The 23,507-nt window shown below is 39.7% G+C and overlaps 1 protein-coding gene across 1 annotated transcript in view; it reads left to right on the forward strand.

Annotated features, from left to right (window-relative positions):
• The window catches only part of stx1b (syntaxin 1B), a 57,037-nt gene that overhangs the window by 15,793 nt on the left and 17,737 nt on the right, over positions 1–23,507 (forward strand). Inside the window, exons 2-4 of the mRNA XM_061027264.1 lie at positions 12,886–12,960; positions 13,544–13,643; positions 21,377–21,451. Of these exons, the coding sequence (XP_060883247.1) occupies positions 12,886–12,960; positions 13,544–13,643; positions 21,377–21,451 (250 nt within the window). The remainder of the gene's footprint in view (positions 1–12,885; positions 12,961–13,543; positions 13,644–21,376; positions 21,452–23,507) is intronic.

Here is a 23,507-nt window from a genome sequence, read left to right on the forward strand (position 1 = left end):
AGGTGGATGAATGTTTTTTAAACTCATTCATTTGACAGATGGGTGCGTTGTAGTTGTTTGCCAGGAGGCTAAGGGCCTGTCTCAACTCCACCTCTTCACCTGCTGGTAAATTGACCGAAAGTTAGTTTGAGACAGTATTTCAAATACGGCGACCATCATTGTTGGGATTTAAAATGCCTCTTCAGAAACTAATAGGTGCTGCACTGAGACTACACCCATGTTTTCTACGCTCTATACGCCTTATCAGTGGATGCCTCCCTAGGCTATTCTGTTGTATTTTGCATGTGCTACTGTCTTGGAGCTTAAATGTTAAATTTTAGTGGGCTCTTCTCTGTTTTTTATTTAACAAATCCGTTTTTATATACATTTCTAAATAATTAAATGTCCAACACATAAATACATTAGAGCTGTTAAGTACATGTGTCTATTGATGCGCATCTCAGAGTATCACTGTGTCTTTGTGTGTGTGTCAGACTACATCAGTCAATAAACCAATACAGCTTCATCTTATTAATTAGCTGTTTCCCTTTCATTTAGATGCACACTCAGGGGCACGGTTTAATTTGCATTCATTAAAACGTGTTTAACGGTGTTTTGGGTCATCATGGAAGAGGTGGATTGTGAATTTTGAAGTAAATAATTTAAGCAAACATATTGCATTTTATACATCTAACAAATGTTTAGTAATATAAGTTATTATTACATTTTTAAAATATTGAGAAAATTAAGAAAGGGAAACCTGCACATGTGATTTAAAAAAAGAAGAATTTAAGAGTTCCATTTCAGAGATTTCTTTTGTATGAAATTTACACTTTTTTGATGTCAATTCATACAAAGATGTTCAAGAGAAAAACAAAAATTCTGAATTATATAAACATACCTCAAACCGAACGCTTTCATGACTATAAATAAATCACATGTTTAACCACGTTCTTCAATCAATACTGGCTGAAGGAGCCCTGATTGTGGAGCACAGCTGTGATGCTTATTGGTGTGATTCATCAAAGCTGGATCAATACTTTATTGAAGCTCAGTCAGATGAGCTGCTGGGGGTTAACAGATGTTTTCAGGAATAAAGTAATCACATATTGTCTAAGTGTGTATTCAAAAATCTTTTTTTTTAAATCCTGAATAAAGTCACTCAAGAGAGTTTTTAAAGGAGCGGTATACAATATTTTAAGATTAAATATTTTACATTTTTTACAATAGATGAAAGTATAAAAGACGTTTAAAAAGATATAATAAAGGTTAAAACATTATAAAGAAATGCTAGATAACAAAGTCTTAAATGACGGAGGACCCATGATTGAGCCTTGGGGAACTCCACGTGTTTTGATATCTGTGGCCACAATCCTTCTTTACATCACATCTCCAGTTGAAGCTTCTGATTTTAAATAAGAATTGAATCTTTTTTTTAATTTCAATCTCTTTCAGGAAATTATTTTTAAGTTCTTTAATTTAATTAAAATACAAATCATTTTCCACACTTTGTTTTCAGATGTTTTGGTGGCATTTTAATTTTGAAAGAGAACAGTTACGTTTCCGTTTGGATGATGCCAGCAGAAAGTACTCAGTCCTTTACTGGTATTCAAATATGAGCTCATCTTTAAAGATCAGATTTAGAAAAAGAGATGCATTTGGCAGTGTTGACACATTTTTTATCCTATTTAGACCAACTTGGTTTTCCTTTTACATTTTAAATTAGCTTGGCTCATTTAGAAAGTTTAAAGAAAGAACACTTAATGATTTATTTGTTATTACAGGGCAAAATAATAAAAAATGTGGATATCAAACCCCACCCCCAGTGCAGCAGCAGCAGTGAGATGAAGGAGGCGGCAGCACTGAGGCACTCTGGGTAATCTAACTGTTTTCCCAGGATGCAATGAGTCATGGAATCGATAGATAATCTCCTTCTTTTAGTCGAGTGGCGGCTGGCAGGCGGTCTGAGAGTGTGTGTATGTGTGTGTGTGTGAGAGAGAGAGAGAGAGAGAGAGTCTTCATACCAGCACATACTTGCTGTCAGATGAAAACATTGTAAACTCCTCGTATATTTTAGTTAAGGTCTGAAGTTACCTGTTGATGTTTGTGAACTATTTTTTAGACAAAAATGTACATTTATTTAATCTGGGATCAGGATAGTTGTATCACTCACGGCAGAACAACCGGGATAATAACCATTACAAGATGCTACGAGGTGCAAATATTGAAGAAAAGTATATCTGTACAATATAATGGGGTTCAACTTGAGTAGTAATGTGAATAATTTCAAGAACCGATCCAGGTTTTATATCTGGGCAGACTGATGAGCGTGTTAACTCTGAAGGAGGCTGAGACAGGATCTGTACACCACCAATATTACCTCAGAGGGGTCAAGAGGGATAAAGGGAATCTCCTTCAGTCTGAGTCCTCCGTCCATTAGAGCAACATAAAGCCTCTTTCTTTCATTCTTTCATGTCCCTGCGTCTCTTTGTGTCCTGCATTCGTCCCTCTGTCCCTCTGGCGTCGACGGCAGTCTGACTGTTTATTTATAGAGACAGAAATAAAGGAGACAGACTGTGTGTGTGTGTGTGTGTGTGTGTGTGTGTGTGTGTGTGTGTGTGTGTGTGTATGTCAGGATGGTTTGATGTCACTCTGTGACTATCTCCTCTGTGTAGTTTGAACACCTGGTCAGGATGGAGGTGAACACAGTAAATCCTGATAAAGACGTCCTCCATCTGTTTCCGTTCTGTATTTGCTCTCTGTGCATTTTTTTGTCAAAGAAAAAGAGAAATGATAAACTTTACCCCAAGCAATAAAAAAAAACTCTATTGGTAGTTAAACTGATGTAGAAATGTACTGATCGGTCCATTGATTGATAAGATCCCCAAAACATGAGTTGTGAACAATTTTGTTAATTTAACTATCATTTTTTAGTTGGCAAATTCATTATTTGCACATTTCAATGTCTCATTTGTGTGAGGACTTAATGTGTTTCATTGTCCTTTTAAACTATTCACTTTAGGTTTGACTTTAGATATGTGATAAGGCTATAAAGACGCCCTGAAAATGAAGAATTTCACCTGGCTGTTTGTAGTTTCGCTGTCACTCTCTCTCTCTCTCTCTCTCCTCAGTTTGCCTTTGCAGCAGCTCAGTCAGGGGTCCTACACTTCAAAATGTGACTCTTCAGGTTCCCCTGTATAGTGTCACTTGTTGTTGCTGTGCCCCAACAAAATCACATAGTTTTGATGATGTGTGATGACATAACAACTGGATGTTTCGTATTTAAAAAAAAAAAAAAAAAACTCTATTATTGGTGTGCAGCATCAGAGTTATGACATACAGTGGAGAACGGTATCAAATATAAAATGGCAGACCAGCAGGGTTTAATGGAAGTCTGGTGACATATTAATTTATATGTGAATCAATACAAATGGAAAAATGGTCTGCCATTATTCATATCATGTTGATCAAAAATCAACTTTGCAGTATTCTGCAGAATCCACACAGCCAGATAAAGTATGACATGGCAGTTCATTCACTGTCATTGTTTTTTTGTTTTTTTTAAACCATCAGCCGTTTCCGCAGCCTCTTGTATACGTCACCCTCAATGACGCTGCTCTGTTACATGCCACAGCGATTGCCAACCATTTGGTGTGATAACGCTGTCGAGCTAAATATAGTTACACACTGGGACGCCAGCATTACACCTTTGCAGATTTGATGTTAAAGTGCAAAAGTGTTTTGACAGCAGGGCTTCATTACGGCCCTGCTGCGAAATTGCAATGTAAATCGCTAATGAGACTAAAGGGGGTAATGAGACAATACAAACAACAGTAACTAAAACATATGGATTATATAACGGAGGCCTGGGAGAAGAGATCGTTAAAAAAAATCTTTTGAAGTGATCAAGCAGATTTTCAGTGTGCACCAGGGGCGTGTGTTGACCAGCCAATAATATCGGCCGATATTATCATATCCAGTGACTGTCGGTATTGGCGAATTTTTATCGCAGATATTATCAGATTTATTCACCAGTCAAAAATAATTTAATTTCAGTATCGCTGTATTACACTAGCAGTTCTTATTTGCTCGTTGCCATCAGCAGAGGGCGCTTAATGGATAACAACAAGCCTGTGTGACCCTCGAGAGTGTGATAATGCGCAGTGACTTTCCAGTTGAGTGCCCATCTTGTCTACGTATCTTTTTTACACATGTTTGATAACTGCATTTGAGGAATAAACGCAATACATGAGTTTATCTATATCTATCTACCTCTACAGGTCAAACATTGATCGAAGAATATCGGCCGATATATCGGTATCTGATTTTTCCCCCTCCCCTAATATCGATATGGGAATCAGCCCCTAAAATCTCATTTCGGTCGGGCCCTACCAACATTAAATTATAAAGATGTGTAAAGATATTTTTACGACAATTTAAAGTAGAAATAGTTGATTTAAATACAAGTCCTGCCTCCGAAAAAGGCAAACAGCCAATCATAGTTTAGGATTTTGGGTGGCCACCCCTATGGACCTGGAGTGCACATTTGAACTTGAATACTATATTTCAAAAGTTTAACTGAACAGAGCATAATGTTTGTGTTTGGAGTTTTGTTGAAGAGTTGGAAATTTTACAGGAAATCTGAGTAATAAAGCACATTCATTTCAAATTACTCCATAAGGAATTATTGAATGTCTTGTAAAAATCAGATTTTATCATGTTGTGGAGATCTGAAAGACATTGTGCTCTGACATAATAACAAAAAAACACATGCAGTCAAATGATGTGCTCATAAACTGACCTCTGCGAGTCTGCAAAGTGACATCACATTTATTTAAAGAGCTTTGTCTTGGAGGCAGTGAACGCTTCATAAATCTGAAATACAGAGATTAAATAAAGATCTTTATCAAAACATCAAAGATTTAAATCAAATGTAAGATGATTTAGGTGAATTTTCAGAGGAAACAGCGGTCACAGAGTGCACAGATGGACTCTAGATAGAGCCAGAGATCCCAAAGGATTGTGGGTAACTCGCCCCACTGCTGGCATGGTCTACTGCTAACACACACACACACACACACACACACACACAGAAACGGAGTGTGTGTATCCATGCATGCAAATACACACACAGTCAGCTGGCATCAGAAACACACTCTGACACCTGAGGTCAACGTCCTGATTTAAGTCTGCATGACGAGAGAGAGAGAGAGAGAAGACTAAAAAAATCTGAAATAAGGAGGGAGCAAGAGAATAATAAGGAAAGAAAAAGATGGGAGGGATGGGGGAAAAAATGGGAGGGAGAAGAAGAAGGAAAATATAAAGAAAGAAAATAAGAATGAAAGGTGAATAAGTAGGAAAGGATTTAGGAAAGAATAAAAGGTGTAACAGAAGTATGAATGAAAGGACGGATGGAAGGAGCATTGACTCGTTAGTGTGAAGAGCTATTTGGGCAACGGGCAAATATAACCTTCAGTCCATCACACAGCCCCACAGGCTGAAATACACTGTAAAAAATATCTGTCTATGGTTTTTATTTTTAAATTTGGCTGAAATAAGTATTCAGACCCCTTTTTTACTTGTTGCACTTTAACAAACCACAGACTGCATAATACATGGATGTAATCTGAATGACATCACCCATTGATTTTTTTTTAAGCTGAATTTTTAAGCCCAGCAATATAGCGCTCACCATGTTGGGAAAGTCTTAAATGAACTCTCAATCAATCTGAAACCACAAAAAGCAAAGCAAAGAGGTGGAGTTGAGATGGGCCTTCAGCCTCCTGGCAAACGGCAACAACACACCGGCCTGTCAATCAATCAGTCACATCCCTAATTATGAGAATGTTTGCAAAACTCCAACCCTTTATAAAATGAAAACTGACGCGTTACACACAGTCTGTACCAATGAAGACATTATCTTTTGATACCAAATTCCTTTTTTTTTTTAGCTAGGCTGTTAAAATGTTTATTTCTGCCGTTAAAAATGACATACTAATATGGGCTCTAATGAGGCCTCCATGACTTTTGCAGCCAGCCTCAAGTGGACACTTGAGGAACTGCAGTTTTTATGGCACTTCCACGTTGATTTTTCAGCACTGGTTGCTGTTTGAAACAAACCCACTAGACGTATAAATATCTTGGTAATTTATGCAAAATAAGAAAGATTTAAAATCAGCTTTATTGTTTCTGCCAGCACCTGAGGACATCTAATTTAAAAATCAGATTTTAATAAATAAAATCTGTCTAATTCACCGTGTTTCAGTCAAAATAACCAGCTACACTCACATTTTTTCAAATCACCACAGTTGTTATCAGTAACACATGTGACATCATTCTTTTCTTCAGTTTTACCTTTCTTTGTGTGTCATTCAGCATGATTTTTGTCCGTGCTGTAGTTTTTTTTTTATATAATTTTTTTTACAGTGCAGCAGCAGAATACTGTCCTCCCTATCCCCTCCCCCACCCTGCTGTATGTGATGCTCACTCGCCCTCTTCCTCCGTCTCTCTCCATCTCTATCATCCCCCATCCCCCACCCTCTCTCCTCAATCTTTCCTCCTCTTCCTATTCCTCCCCTTTCCATCTCATCCCCTCCTCTCTCTCTCGCTCTCTCGCTCTCTCTCTCTCCCTCGTGCTGCAGGCTGTGTGTTCACTCAGTCACGTTAATCACATTAATTTGCTCATAAACACACGCAGTACACACACATGTGTCCTCACGTTTACAGATTCCATCAGCCGAGCTTTATTAGCAACATCACACACAGACAAACACACACTTTTTAAATTAGATAACAAATAAACACATATATATATAATGATCCAGAGTTAATCTGAATGATCACCATCACCTCATTGAGATCCATCTTCGCGCTCTTCATTCGACGTCATCGCCTCTTCTGACCTCATGACCTCGTTTCTAGAATCCTGCCCTGACCGCAGACATTAACCCTTTATCAACATGAGAGTGTGTACAGGGCTGCATATTTATATTAAAACATAATGTAATCATAAAACTAATGCGTGACTCGTTGTTGCTAGGTAACGAAAAATAACTAATGCATCCCCTTGTAGTGACTTGTAGTTAGGTCTGTTTTAAAAAAGCTCTATGTGCTTCATTTTTTGCTTTTAATTGAGCAAATATCACCAAGAAAATATGACGCATGTAAATGAATCCTGTCCTAGCACATTGTTGGGAACTAGACTAAAATTGTGCCTTGAAAAGACGAGTCTGATAAGTTTCTCCTCCGCCCTTGTTGTTGACAAAGCTGAAATCACAAGTCCCACCTCTTCTTGATTTTGATTGATTGGTGAGGGAAAGGTGACATTGACGAGTGTGGCGCTGTTCCAAAAGTTAAAATGGTCAGGACCCTGAGTGCCTAAAAAAAAAAAGCTGATCTGGTATTGCATTTTGGAAACGGGCGCTGCCAGCTCGAACAAACCGTCTTAGTGGACACAAGCTGAAGCTCACTGCTGACAGGAGGACATCAGAGTTTTCAGACTCTTTTCCTAAAAGCGCCGATGTAAACCATGCCCGCACTGAACTTTAAAAAAAAAGAGTAAAGGATTCATAGTTGTTGTGAGAGGTTCACTTCCAGAACCCATCTACAGTACGGCAACACCCGGGGGACAAACACTGTAAAAGCCCATCAGAGGAGGAGCCGATGAAACATTTATGACCTGATGCTTCTCTGCGCTCTGTATTTACTGTACACACACACACACACACACACACACACACACACACACACACACACACACACACACACACACAGGCTGCAGCTTCCGCACTCACAGGTGTGACACATGATGACATCAGCATAGCCTCAGCCAACGAGGAGCATTATTCTGCATTTGGAGTTTGGAGCTTGTTAGCCCTAAAATACATCTTGGCTCCAGACAACAGTCTGATGTAAACCAGGTTTAAACATAGACCTGCTTACAATGCAGTCCCAGGGTGGTTCAGGTCTAGGTTTCAGGGATCCTCTCCGGCGGCCATGTTGGAATCTGAGCATCAGATTTTAAGTGTCTGTGTGTCTCTTTGGAGCAGAACTCTTCAGCCTTGATTAATTATTAATCAGACCTTTTCCATTTCCTCAAAGGCTCCTGATCTTTGACCTCTCACTCTCCTGTGTGTGTGTGTGTGTGTGTGTGTGTGTGTGTGTGTGTGTGTGTGTGTGCGCGCTGAACTCCTCATGACTCCAGCGTTATGGAATCAGAAAGTAATGTAGTATAAATGCATGAATGAAGAGTTTGTCCTCTGATTGAACATAAATATTATCAGCAGTTTTCCTTTCTGTGTTCTGCAGATTTACTCGTTTAGTTTCTTTATTTTTTTAAGTGGTCTCTGATTTTTTCTGGAGGTGTATAAAAATACATTTTACCCACTTAGTAAATCTGTGTTGGGAATCATTTTGACTTAAAAAATGAAGTAAGGGAAATGACAAATTAGCAGAGGTCTCAGTTTTTTCTGGGAACAAAAACACATTATTAAATGTTTCTGTTTTCTGAAATATCTACATTTTTCTATTTTTTGTATAAATACCTAAAAAATCACCCAACACTTGGCAAGCAAGTACACAACTTTCTGTTTAGATGCATTGTGGGTAATGTAGGCTCAATGATTAAAATGTTGACGAAATAGTCTAATGCATTTAGCATTGATTTAATCCTTTCCATTCTAAACTTTCATCCATCATATTTGAAAGGTGCTATTTCAGGATGAGTCTCTGAAGCAGATTTAGCGTCTGAGAACATCAACAGTGTGGAGGTGAAGGTCAGAGGTCACGGCCGAGCGACCCTCAGCGATCCGTTTCAGACTTTTTGGCTCATTCACAGATTCTGAGAGATGACAAAACACTTTCTTATATCTTCATCTTAAAGTTGTACTCGTGTGATTCCCTTGCTGACCCAGTTTCACCGATGTGGTGTGTTTAAGTGCTGCGGGGGAATCAGGAAAAACAAACTTATCTGCTCTGAGACTCAACACGTTTATCTAAAAGTTTGAGCAATATTCCCTCATAAGGCTCCTCCTGCACTGACTCTCAGAGGGGGATTTGGACTCTTTTAACTCTGTTTTATTTGACTCCTGAGCCCGGGAGGCCTCTTTAAGATTGTTAGTTTTAATACCAAATTAACATCATTTGTACACAACATATTTAAATGCATAATTTGTCGATGTCAATACATTATTATTCATGCCCTGAATTAAACAAACAAATTAATAAAATAAATTGATACTTAAATGATTCTGAAATGCTAACAATCAGTAAAATAATCTAATAAAACACTAAACAAGGCAAGCCTTAACATTTATTTTTATTATAATCATATATTAAGAGCTGCACATTGAGCCATTTCATAAAAAAGCTTCTGTACTTTCACTTAAGTTCAATTTCAAATGCAGGTTTCAACATTTTAAGGTCAGTAATTTCATTAAATGCAAAGATAACAATACCAGTACCTGCATAATCTTCCTCTACAATCAGTTTTTTATTGCAGTATTGTTGGGTGTTTTCGTTAAACTGAATATTATCAAGTTGGTGAAAAGATATATTTTCTATTTATACAATCAAAAACAGCAAATATTCAGTAATAAAGACATTAAAGGTCTTGAGCAGATTAGTAATATGTTCTTAGTTTTGTTTAAAAAACACATCTAAGATGGCACACAGGATGACGTGCGGTCTTCGCCCTCCTGTGTTTGAAATATTTCCCATCAGCCCTTGCTCCTCCCAGAGTTTGCGAATCCTTCATAGACGTCCGAGCGGCTGGTTAAACTCCGACGATGTGTGTTTTCTTGACGTGTCGGTGACAAGCGACTCTTTGTCACGGAGCTTATCAGCGCGGAGCAGACGTGTTCGCTGCCATTGTATCTGCTTCTGTTTCCCATCATGCTCAGCAGCACGCGCACACACACACACGCATAGAAAGAGACTGTGATCGGACTTTAGGGGGTCGCTGAAGGGTCTGAGTGACCCAAAGACAGCATCAGGTGTTAAGAAGACCTTACTGGATCGTTTTAGATTGTGACTCTTATTGTAACCACGCTCTGTCGTCACAAAGGCGTTGTATTGGTGTCCCGGTGTGGGGTCACACATCGCATTGTGTTGCAGAGGCATGAAAGGAACGACATGTAAACAAGCAGCTGGAGCTTTAAAACACATTTAGACCTGCACACACACACACACACACACACACATTGCCACAGTCTCCACCCATCACTCCTCGGTTACTACCTTTGATGCCGGATCAGGAGCTAAACCACTTTACCCCACCATTGTGCCTCTGTTCCTTTTTACGTTGCAGATGAGGCGTAACGGGCGTAAATATCCCGCCTTGAACTGGCAATGTATGAGGGGCTAATGTTACACATACAGAATACAATACAGTAGAAAGCCACACACAGGTAACATTATATATTGCACAGTGAATTAATTGTCTTGAACCAGAATATGTTGCACTGGCAATTTAGATATGTGATTATTATTTATTAGTTGGATATCAAAAAGTCTCATAGGCCTTGTTGGTGGAGTTTTCAGCTTTAGGCAGATGCTAGCAGTTTCCCACGGCTTTTAGAATTTATGCTAAGCTAAGGTAACCAAAACCTTTTCTTAGATATTTAATTGATTGGTTGATAAATAGCCGTAACACAAAGAAGGTGTGGCTTTTGTGACACACACATGCACAGCCACAGCTCCCTTGTGTTGTCTCGCTTTGTGTGTGTGTGTGTGTGTGTGTGTGTGTGTGTGTGTGTGTGTGTGTGTGTGTGTTTGTGTGTGTGTGTGTGTGTGTGTGTGTGTGTGTGTGTGTGTGTGTGTGTGTGTGTGTGTGTATTTGTGTGTGCGCAGCATGCAGGCGTGTGTGAGATGGTGGAATATTCTGACCTCTGGCGTCATTCCGGAGATGAGGAGCATCAGGACTGCTAGCATGCAGCCTGCTGTCATCATTAGTAACACACTAACACACAGACACACACACACACACACACACACACACACACACACACACACACACACACACACATTAACACACACACATTAACACACACAGACACAGTAAGGTGTGCTGGCAGGATGGTCAGGGAAGATGCCATCAGTCTCTCTGTGGAGCAGCAGATCATTTTGGAGACACCTGAGATATTTAATAACCTGAAGAATAACTCAAAGATAAATAAAGATTTATTGTAATTATTTGGTAAACATGTCAGATATATACAGATGTCTGAATAATCTGATAAGAAAGCTGCAGAGAGAACAAAACACAGTAATCCAAACTGGAAGTAACTGGAATTATAATTTAAACCGGAGAGGAGAAAAAGATCTGATAGCGTCACCAGACTTTTTGTTTTTCTTAAATTTCTTTACTGTTTTGATTTTCAATTTTCTGACTCTCACTGAACGCGTTTCTCCTCTGTGGCATCTGAGTTTTTCAAAGTTTAGACGCCAACAAATCGGTCTGTTTCTAAACGTCATGCTCAAACCTAAACAATAGCCTGACTACAGTACCCATAACCCCCCAGAACAGACCTGGGCCACGTTTCAGTGTGTCATGCTGCATTCACGTGCTCTTGGGATGATCCCATTCCCCCTGTTGGTTCTGACTTTGTTGTGTTCAAGAACTTTTCTTGTGTTTGTCGTTCTCTACTTTTGTCTAGAGAGTCACTCTGATGTCTGATCTTCATGAGACAGAGAGTAAACGTTATAGAATACACACTGAGACTGTAGCATCATTTTTTAGTAAGCAGGAGTGTGTTTGTCCTTCTCTGTTTGTGTTTGCATGTCCTCTGCAGAGTAAGCGTGACGCAGGGTGAGGGGAGAGGGCTCAGAGGGACACGGTATCTGCAGTCTGACCACAGAGAAACAGAAACAGAACCAGAGAGGCAGAGCTGCAGCCAGGGATGCTGCTATGCTAATAAGCCTGTCTTTGGATCACATAATAGAGCCTGCTTACTTCTGTTTGTGATTCATAAGAGATGATAAGATGTTTTAGCCTCTTGGCATGCTGGTTAGTTAATGTCGTGACTTTGAAGGAGAGTAAGATGCTTATGGAGGCGTCACTCTTCTCATTTAAATGAACAGGCTAACATTAGCATCCAGTGCTAGATTAAACATTGAAATAGCAGGCTAGTCTTTTAAACAATAAAGATTATTATCAGCAACCTGCCATAGTTGCAAAATGATGATCATAAATAAATAATGCTGCTTGACTTTTGTCACTTTTGTGTAACTTATATTAGTTATAGTTTGAGATGAGGCAAAACAAGCAGGCTAACATTAGCTTCAGCCCGCTAGCTTTGTGTGCACTAAAGAAAAGAGGCGGTTTTAGCATGTTAGAGGACTTGCAAGTGTTATTTTAAACAAGTTTCAACCTGCTGAAGATATGTTGAAGATACATAATGACAAGGAAGGCTGTTTACTTTTAAGCTTGTAGCTTTTTTTGTTTCATATAGCCTAGGTCATTAGAGCATAAGATGCCAGTGAAGCTAACTATAGCATCAACCTGGTTTCCCGTAGGTTAGTTTTTTGGTGGAGTTTAAATGTTCTTCTGGCTTTCTGAGTTTAAATTAGTGTTTGTGAACTGACGGGATGGCTACCCGTCTCACCTGTCGCAGAGAAGGATCGGGTTCATTGATGAAACATGTCAGGAGAGAAGAGAGACTGCACACACTCGTCTCTGTCAATAATAACAGAAATCCAATCAGTGCAATTTGAAACCGTTTACTGTCATGGATTGTTTGCTTAAGTCTGAATCAGCTGCTGACCTCATGTCACCTCAACCTATATGTCTGTCTGTGTGTTTTTAGTTGTGATGCAATTAAATATTTAGGAAAAAATGATCTCCTTGAATAAAATGATTTCGATTTACTCAAAACTTAAATATTGGTCTTCTGTCTTGTGTGTCTGCAGGCTAAGGACAGTGATGATGATGAGGAGGTGGTGCAGGTCGACAGGGACCACTTCATGGATGAGTTCTTTGAACAGGTGAGGCAACACACACAAACACACAAACACATATAACACAGTACACATAATGTTCTGGAAACACTGAGAGACCACAAAACAAGATTTGCATTCTCAATTATACATCATTTTATCTGCTGAACAAGGTAACCTGTGGTTTACTGTCCCCTTTAGTTGTATGAGCAACAACACATTTTCAGTGAAGCATTTAATCCATCCAAATTTGACAAAATCCTACTTTTGGCACTATGGAAAAAAACAGGAGTTTTTGTGGCGTGGGAGAGCAGTGACCTTCAGTCCACTGCGGAGGGTAGATTATCCTCCTCCGCTGATAGACATCGACTCCAACAACACTCAAACACAGACACACACATACACACATGCGCACAAAGATTTAGTGTTAATCTCCCACCTGAGGGCAGGAAGCTTCAGAGCCGATCATCATCTTGTGTGTTTGTGTTTAGCACAACAAACAAAAAAAAAACACACACACACTCAAGCTGATCATCAGAACAAACACACTCAGTCTGATGGTGTGTTTACTGGTAGTTTCTGAACTGCTTCCCCATGAAGGTGTAACTGTGATGTGTGTGTGTGTGTGCAGGTGGAGGAGATCAGAGGCTGTATAGAGAAGCTGTCGGAGGATGTGGAGCAGGTCAAGAAGCAGCACAGCGCCATCCTGGCCGCACCCAACCCTGACGAAAGTAAGACTCAAACAGTGCTTTAGTTGTCTGGACCTTCACTGACATGTTCTTCTTTTCCCGATGCACTATATTCCAGGTCTGATCATGTTATGTTAAAACGTTCTGTGGGTGACGAGAATCCAACACCAATAGAGTTAATATCTGAAATCTCTGCGCACTGACATCAGCAAAAAGAAGAACGATTAGATAAACGTGAAAACAGGCTGGCAAAAACAACAACTCTAACTCACTGCAGTAAACTCTTAACGGCTCTATGTGATTTTTCACACTTAAATATAATAGAAATCAAGTATATCCTCTGAAAATAACTCTGTGAGTCATGACTGTCTACAATGGGTGTAACACCCGAGTCCCACTGTCTGTGATGTTTTCAGAGTTTTCAGAGTCCTATCTTCACTTTGTTTACATCGCCCGGACGGCCGGCTGACTCCTCCCCTCGTGTATAAAAGTTGTTTAATTGAGGGACTAGAGAAAAGAAGAACAACATACTGTACTCACTGCTTAACTGTGTTTCTAGATCACGCTCATTTCAGGTAAATTTACATGCAGTGTGAAGATACGAGCATAATAAAGATCGCTAGCATTAGCATGCTAACACAACAATGCAGCGCGAGTTGTTTTGGTTTCATGCTGGTGCTCAAGGGGCGACATCTGCTGGATCAAAAAAATCCAGATAAAGCCTTTAAGCGAACTCCCTTGCTTCACTTACCTTTGGGGCTCTTGGGGTTCAATTCCTGCTCACTATACATTATCTCTTACTGAATCTTGTTAATCTTTCCAAATGAAGCAATAAGACACGACTCTTAATGACAGCCTTATGTTCTGACTTATGAATAGAGTTTTTGATTGCATACATTTCATAACATAGTTTGCAAGTGCAAAATAGTAAGATAAGTCTTTGATTTCCTTTCTTAAAAAATCCACGCTTCACTGTTACGCATTTGAAGGTCTAAATGATTAATGGGGCCACATCACTCTCTTCAAAGCCACCCGCAGTAAATACACAGAAGGCCTGCCCTCACTTCTTCTGTTTTTTCACTCCTTCCTCTTCTCCCTGCTGCCTTCCTTACCTCCTTCTTTTCCTTCCTCCATCCTTACTTCCCTTTTTTGCCTTCTTTTCCTCACTCCTTTCCTTGCCTCCCTCCTTCCTTCCTTCTTCTACTTCCTTAACCCCAGCCTACCTCCCCCTGACACATCAGTGAAAATCAAATCGTCAGATAAAGATAGAGAGAGCTGTGTTCACCGTGACCCTGCTCACTGTGACTCAGCAGCACTGACTCAATGTCACCGCTGAAGCCCAGAGCCAAGTCTGTGCTGTCACAAACACTACACTGTAAAACAAAGTCTGGATGAAAAAAACGTTTCTTTTTGTTTTTTTTGTGCAGGGGTGGGGCACAAAATCCTGCACCCTGTTCACAGTCATCCTCTGAGGTTATCTCCGAACAAGTATGGCCATCGGGTTTATCGTCCGATCAGCAGCCAGAGAGACCTCGAGGTTTCATTTTGAGACTTTACTCAAGGAAGCCTTTAGCTTGTTGCTGGGCAGATAACGACACGTCCTGTCACTTTAAGAAACCACTCCTCGCAGATTCATATCCCTTTATATCTGATTGATGCAGTTCAAGGTTATCAGAATGCTAACACGCTGATACTTTAGTTTTATCAATAGGACTAATGTTTTACAACCAGTTTAACACTTTGCTTTCACCATGTTCATTTTAATTCTATTTTGCTGGAAGTGACCATATTTGGATAAAGGGTGGAGCCTTCTTATCATGAAAAAAAAACTCAAATTCATGAAAACCAGAGCTAATGGTCTCACCCAGTAAGAATCAAAAATGATCAGCTGCTGAGCGTTGGCGGTAACTGCGCCAGAGTATTTTTTTTATCTGGACAAGTCGCTCTCTCAGGTTAGATACAGAGAGGAAGCTTTGATATAAACAAAAGTTTCACATTTGTAAAAAACCTGACTTTGCAATCAACTGGAAAAGGTGTCCTCCTACCATCCAGCTCACCATCTACACGTCTGTGAAGAAGGAGATGCTGACGACTCAAATCCACAAAACGGAAAGCAAGAGCAAACCGCACGGAGCAACAAAACTTTATGGACGTTGTATGCTTTGTGAAGTAGACCTTGAGACAGAGCAGATAGCTCGCAATTTATGTGCAAGTCATGGAGCTAATAGCAACCGCGATCTATTCTTAGTGAACCACCCCCCCCCCTCCCCTCCTCTTTGACGGCAGCTTGCACTAGCTCCTCTCTGTTGGTTGAAATAGTGAGTCAGTTATTCTCTGGGTCTCAATCTCCACACTCACAGACTCGCAGGCTGTGAGGTGTGTGTCTGGTATAAGTGCATGAGTGCTTACTGTGGAAATCATCAAGTACATGAGGGCTCTTTCAGTTTAAAATAACACTTTCCATGACTCCACATATCTGCGAACTACACGTGGAAAAGACAGTTCTTTGCGAGCTCGGTGAAGTGAAATACATGCAGCCGTCACCTAAATGTAAAGAAATGTTGATATATTGAAGCAGCATTCAATAAAGTTTGAGGAAAATGTAATGAAAGCCAGCATGGACATGAGGGGAAATCAAGTAAGTAAAAGTGACAATGTCTAGCCTCTAGTTTATTACTTTGTGGTATAGCATGTTTGAAGAGATGTTTGTGTTTGTTCCAGAACTTCCCTGAACACATTAACACAATAAGATTGTTGTTGTTTTTTTTTTTTTGATAATTAGAAGAAGGTCTGTATTATTAAAATCCCGGCTCCAGACCTGCTCTTCTTTGGCCGGCTGCTGCTGTCTGCCTCATATAAGCTCATTCCTGTCTGCTATAAATGATTAGATTTGAATATTGGCAGCCCAGGACTTCCTTAATGAACGCCCGTTGGCTCTGAATCTGTGTGTTTCTTCCTGCTCGTCTTCACACAGAACCTCAGTTACATAACAACAGAATGAGACACACGTCTGTTTCTTTGTTTGACATCTTTTCACACAGTGAATGTTTTTTTTTTCTGCATGATTTGATTTCACGTTGTTGCATGTTGATGTTTTCTGTTAATGCATGATCAATGATATTTTTTTTGTTTCTTCTCCATCCTCCTGTTCTTTATTTTTCCTTTTGAAACTTTTCTTCTTCATCATCCATTTTCCATCCATTTTTGTGATATTCTTTTCCCTCTTCCCTCTTCCCTCTTCCCTCTTCCTTTCTTCTCTCCCTCCTTCTTTCCTTTCTGCCTCTTTCCAACTTAATTCCCTCCCTCATTCCCAATTTACTTCCTCTTTCTTCATTCCTTTCTTTCTCCTTTCCTCTCATTATTTTCTCATTCTGTCCTTCATCTATCTTCTATCCTAGTGTCCTTTCTTTTTTCCCTTTTCTACTTTCCTTCTTCCTTGTGTCCTCCCTCCTACCTTTCTGTCTTTTTACAGCCCATCCTTATATCTCCTTCTTTCTCCCTTTCTTCCATCACTCCCTTTTACTTTTCTTTCTTCCTTTTGTCCTTTCTTTCTTTCATCCTTCCTTTCCATCCCCTTCTTTCCTTCATTCCTCCTCAGTCCCTTCCTTCTCTCCTTCCATCCTTCCCTCCTCCCTTCTGTGTTGGTCCATGTTGTCTTTTTGTTGCATGCTGCCCGTGAAGTCTCTGCTGGTTGAAGTGTTTAAACTGAAGTGAACCTGCGGGGAGATGAGGATATAACATCTGCCAACATGTGAGTGACACCTGATTGAATCTCTTCTCTCTTATGATGAAATTCGTCACCAAACTTTGACCGAGAAGTAGAACAGCAACACCAAATAGCTGTTATAGTTCATGTCTACCTTCAGATACCACCGTGAGCTAGAGGGATAGTATGCAGCATCCAGTGGCAATTCTAGAGTCTGTTGGGGCCTTTGGCAAAAACCAGTTGGGGGGCCCTCCAACCAGCGTTCAGCAGGGCAACAAGAGTGAGTTCTGTCGGATGGGAATCCCTTAGGGAGGGGAAAGTTTGCACATTTTTGGCCGTTGATTTAGGCCCCCTAATTGTCTGGGGCCCCAAGCATAGAGTATATATTTAATGTACCTAAAGTAAAGTATAGAGTATGTACTTAATGTACCTTAAGTAAAGTATAGAGTATGTACTTAATGTACCTAAAGTAAAGTATAGAGTATGTACTTAATGTATCTAAAGTAAAGCATAGAGTATGTACTTAATGTACCTTAAGTAAAGTATAGAGTATGTACTTAATGTACCTTAAGTAAAGCATAGAGTATGTACTTAATGTACCTAAAGTAAAGCATAGAGTATGTACTTAATGTACCTTAAGTAAGTACCTAAAGTAAAGCATAGAGTATGTACTTAATGTACCTTAAGTAAAGTATAGAGTATGTACTTAATGTACCTAAAGTAAAGCATAGAGTATGTACTTAATGTACCTTAAGTAAAGTATAGAGTATGTACTTAATGTACCTTAAGTAAAGCAGAGTATGTACTTAATGTACCTTAAGTAAACTATAGAGTATGTACTTAATGTACCTTAAGTAAACTATAGAGTATGTACTTAATGTACCTAAAGTTATCCATTATTTCACCATTCAACATACAACCACTTTGCCATTTGCTAACTTGTTACCAAGGACAACCATAAGAAGGTCCAACAGTTAATAGCTGAAAAGGGACATTTCACCACCGACCATCGGGGAGTCAGACATATTTACGCCAATAAATCGATTCTCCACCGCTGCTTGTATACTGGGACAAGGACTGTAGCCGAATTTAACGGCCTAATTGAGCTATAACTGTAGCTCAACTTAATGGTGCATGCACGTGCTGAATGATGAAACTCTTTCATCCAGTTAAAAGATAATGTTGAAAAAGTGTTTAGTTATATACCAATTAACTTAATCACAATCCAAATCCAAGATCAGTTTATAGCTCAGCTTGAGCTCAAAGTGAATTATCCCCACTACTCTGAAGGCTTTTATTGTGAAATATGTGTCAACAAGCAACTTTTGATGCTAAAACTTTCCTGATATGACTTGAATTACAGTTTTAAAATTCTTAACTCTGTTATTTTACCTGCACTGTTTTGACATATTTGAAAACATTTCAGATGAAAAGGAAGCTTAATTTACGTGATTTCTAAATGAGGTTTAGTGTTTAGAGTTCGAGCTGAGATCACTGATGAACTGTTAATGATCTGGGATGAAGATGCAGCGTGCAGTGATGAAGACTTTGTCATATCAGAGTGAAATATTTGCACACAGATCAGAGCGGTGTTGCGTTCAAACTAGTCTTCATGTTAAACTGAGTCGACGTTCAGACTCCTCTTCCTCCCCGCGGTGAAAACATGTCGCTTCATTTCTTCTTCTCCTCCTCCTCCTCACTTCTGGGTCAGCCGCTCTGCGCTGCAACACACCGGCACACAAAATGCATTCCAGTGTTTCTGCCTGAATAATGCATGATGGGAGTTGTAGTGAGAGTGGAGGGATACAGATGTAATTCTGCTTCTAAACCGCAGTCGACCATAAACACGCCGATACTCCTCCTCACATGATCCCTTCATTTCTAACCAGCCTCTGCCTTTCATTGGCTGTCCGAAGTGTCAATCAAAGGACTGAATTTTTCACCTGCAGCCAATCAGCAGGTTTTAAAGAAATGAATGATCCACATTAAGGGCCATGTACAGGCCAGACAACACCGGTAGACAGTCAGTTCAGATTTAAAACATTTCAGAAATCAGAAAAACAATTAAATACAAAATTTATGAACTGGAGTAATATGCATATGAGAAAAAAAACTGGGACCTATCCTCATGAGGATTTTATGTTCTCTACAGTCAAGCGTCTCTGAATGCTCTTAGATTACAGCCTTCTTATTGAATATAAATATTGTATATAAATGTACTCTTTACCATGTATGAATTGGCTGATGCCTGACTTCGGCTCATTGACTGAAAGCATGAAAAAACATACAAAGCATGAAAAAAATAGCATGGAAAAAGATACAAAATTAAAAGAAATCACACTTCAAAAGAAGATTTAATTAAGAGATTTTTTACATTGTTTTTGTGTTTGATTTAATTTGTATTTCTGACACCAGAAGTTCTGCTGTTCACATTCCTTTCATTCTATTCCTCCATTTCTGTGATTATTGTTAAACATAAAAAACACTTCCTGCTGGAAGTAGACCTGATAATTCTCTTGGCAGCAATCAGTGACAATAAAATAGAAAGAGATCTATAGTTTCCTCTTTCATTATTGGGCATTAGAGTCCAACGCTTTCAAAAGCTTTAGCATCACGTGCTAACAGCAGCTAGCACAGTGAGCAGAGAGGAGAGGAGAGCAGGGAGGCGGTCAGACGGAGCGAACAGGGTGAGTCAGAGGTAGAGGAGGCTGAATGGCACTGCAGCGCTCGTAAATCTGACTGCACTGCTGCAGTTATCACACACACACTCACGCAGACACACACACACATTAGGCCTCCCTTCCCTCCAACATGGCTGACATGATGTGATGTTACTGTTTCTGCACACACATCATCAAACACCCACTTCACATCCTTTTCTTCTTCTTCTCTGGTGACCTTTTTTTGCTGCCAGATTCGGTTTCTGTAACAGAGAGCGAGTCAGAGCAGAGTCCAAGGCTCTTGTATTAATAATAACAATAAAAACACGTCTTCATTATATAACCCACAGTTCACTGATACTGTAATTAGAGTTTCAATGAGCCCAGTGTTCTCAGTGTATGGAAATAAAAACGATGAGTGTCCTGTTTTTAAAAAGTTCTGAAGCTTGGTTGGAGAGCTCGGTTTTTCCCCCCAATTAGTTTTATGACTTTTAAACTTCATAAATTAACATAGAAAAATATATGAATATGCTAATTTGCAAAGAACAATTTATTAACAATTGCAACACTACAGCCTTTGTTACAATAAGTTTGTCTATATTCCTACATCAATGGCATATTAGGTGATAGCCCAGTGTTAATCAGAGCTCCCAAGCATTTTAACATTTAGTGTGAATTTGTCCTGATTTTGCTTCAACCTAAAGAATGTTATATATTAAGTAATGTTACATAATGCAGACAGCCGTCCCAAATCCATCATGTGCTACAGCTCACGCCAGACACAGAATTTAAACCATTATTTATTTATTTTTCACCAGGTTTCGAACAAAAAGTAACTCTCAGTTCTCTAAAGAATGTAAGAAACAAGAAAATATTTTGGATGTTGTACGTACTGATAGCATAGTACGCAATTTCAAGTGTGCAAGAACCACCTGGGAGTAAACTGGATTGGTTTCGATTTGGGATCACTTCTGATTGGCTGGTGAGGCCACGTCCCCCCACCCCCCCTGATGAAGACCTGCAGAGGAGACTTGTTGGCTGTTTTAGCGAAAACATTAAAGATCTACCTGATTGGTTGTTTTTTTTTAGAGAAATGTGCAAACCAAGGAAAGGTTCAACGTGATGGGAAATTCTTTTTTTCTGTGTTCAGATGAAGAATGATTATCTGACAGGTGTTTTATTTATTTTTTAAAGATGTGATTAAAATGATAAAATCTGACTCTGATGTATTTAATTCAATTAAATGAATTCAGGTGGATTTGCTACGACATCAGAGAGGGCGAACAAGGAGAGACTGTAGATGTTAGGAATTAAATGTTCCTTTATAAAAAAAAGCCTCCAGCACTAAAACACCTGTGATGATGAATTCATATTCTAACAAACTGTTCCCGGTTTATTTCCCTCTGCAGAGACCAAGCAGGAGTTGGAGGACCTCACAGCTGACATCAAGAAGACAGCCAATAAAGTTCGCTCAAAATTAAAAGGTATGCTCTTAGACTTACCTGTGAAAACACACACACACACACACACACACACACACTGACACACAAAGAGAAACAGCAGATGATGAAACGAGGCAGCAGACAGATGAGCTCCAGCTGACGGTGTGAAACAGTTTCTGTGTGATGAATCAGACGAGGTGACGAGGTCGCTGCAGGTTTCAAAGCTCTGCCAAAGAGTCGGATTTTATACAAACAAATCGACTTTTTATCTGCACGCAAAGACAAGTTGAGACCAAAGGTACAGGAAGGAGTTGAACTTTACACTTCATGATGAATGACGAGACGGCAAACTGTCCCTGAACGCATCACCCCGATGACTGAATCCACTGTTTTCTACCTGGGGAGCTGAAACTTAACCAGACGTCCTGACGTACAGAGGACGGTTATGATGGTTTCTCATCAGACATCTCCTCTAGCAGCACCAGCAGGCCTAAACATTCATTAACAACGGTCACCTTTTTAATTCTGTCAACAACCATGGATTTTTTCATTAAAGAAATGCTAAATATTTTTTTTAAAAAGTCAAGTTCTTGAGAGAAACTTCAAATATGAGTAGATTTTGGCGCCCTGAGCTTATCCTGTCCATGTGCAAGTCATGTTTACTGATGATAAATCTCATCCCGCTTTCCTTTAACAGTCAGATATATCAATCAGAAAACAAAGTCGGTATCAGCAACATGCCTTTAATGGGCTGTCATTTATACTAGCTGATCCCATTGTAGCTGTAGGGTTGCTAGGCGACAGGGCGGGGCATACTGGTGAGGCAAACAGGGAATCCTCCGTAGACCAGACCGTCTCATTTCAGTTCGGCTTGAGCGGTCTATGAAGGCTGGGTCGTTTGAAGGACACAACCCCTGAAATAAGACACAGCAAGTCATTGGTTGATTAGAGCGTACCGCCATGTTAGCACAGCTAAGAGCTAAGTTATGCCGCTCCATGTTTACTATCTTCCTATTTCCTGCTCGGCAAAGAGTGCTCCTATTGGTTGTTGACAATAATTGAATTCATGGTTATTAAGAGCAAAAAGATTTTTAAAAACTCAGGATGAATTAAACTGATAGTCAAGATGAGAAAAAGGGGGCGCCAGATAACCTAGCGGTGATGTGAAGTGCGCCATATACAGAGGTCGTAGTCCGCATTGCAGCGACCGTGGGTTCAAATCCGACCTCGGCACTTTGCTGCTTGTCATACCCGACTCTTCCCTCCAAGTATTTCTTGTCTCTCTTCAGCTGTTTTATCTGCTAAAGGCAAAAAATGGCCTAAAAATATCTTGGGAGAAAAAAAAGCTTGGACTCAATTTAACGCCCACGTTAGACCAAATTAGTTTTACAGAAGAGCCACAACCTCAGAAAAAACTCTTTTATTTTATTCTGACATCTGACACGTGTCTACAACAGTGAAATCTGTGTAAAGTCATCCTCTGACTGATTGATGGAATAAAACAACAGGAAAAATGTCAGACTCCAGGATGATGAACGAGTTTGACAATTGAAAATCTCGCTTGTCTGAGCCTTGGGGAGACTCTGGAGAGTAAGTTACGACCCGAAAAGCTCGAGGACACTTTCATTAGCCATGCCAGCTTGTACGCTTCTTGTGTTCTCTAAGACGTTAAACAGCGGAGAAGCTTACCTTGAAAAGTCCTTGAATAATACTTGCGGCAGCCAGCGTCCCTTCAAAATCTGACATTATACCTCTATGAATATTCATGGAGACATGACTTCTGGTTAATAAGAGTCTGGAGACCTCATTTAAAGATCTCTTTAATGTGTTTTTTCCCCAGTTTCTGCATTGAAGTCTTATTATGGCAGAATACTCTTTAAACTGTGCATATTCACAAGAACAAGAACAAGAAGCTGTCAGGACCAGCACTGTCTGAAAACGAGCAGGGATAGTTGAAATGGCACAAGTACAGAAATGTCTTTTAACATGCACTCTGCTGTAATGGTCATCGGTATAGATAAATAATCAATCAGCAGGTCAGTAACACAGATAAATGTTTCCAAAAACATGATATCAGATCATGAAGCTGGCACTTCAC

The sequence above is a fragment of the Labrus mixtus genome, chromosome 20 (genome assembly GCF_963584025.1).
Source record: "Labrus mixtus chromosome 20, fLabMix1.1, whole genome shotgun sequence".
Lineage (NCBI taxonomy): Eukaryota > Metazoa > Chordata > Actinopteri > Labriformes > Labridae > Labrus > Labrus mixtus.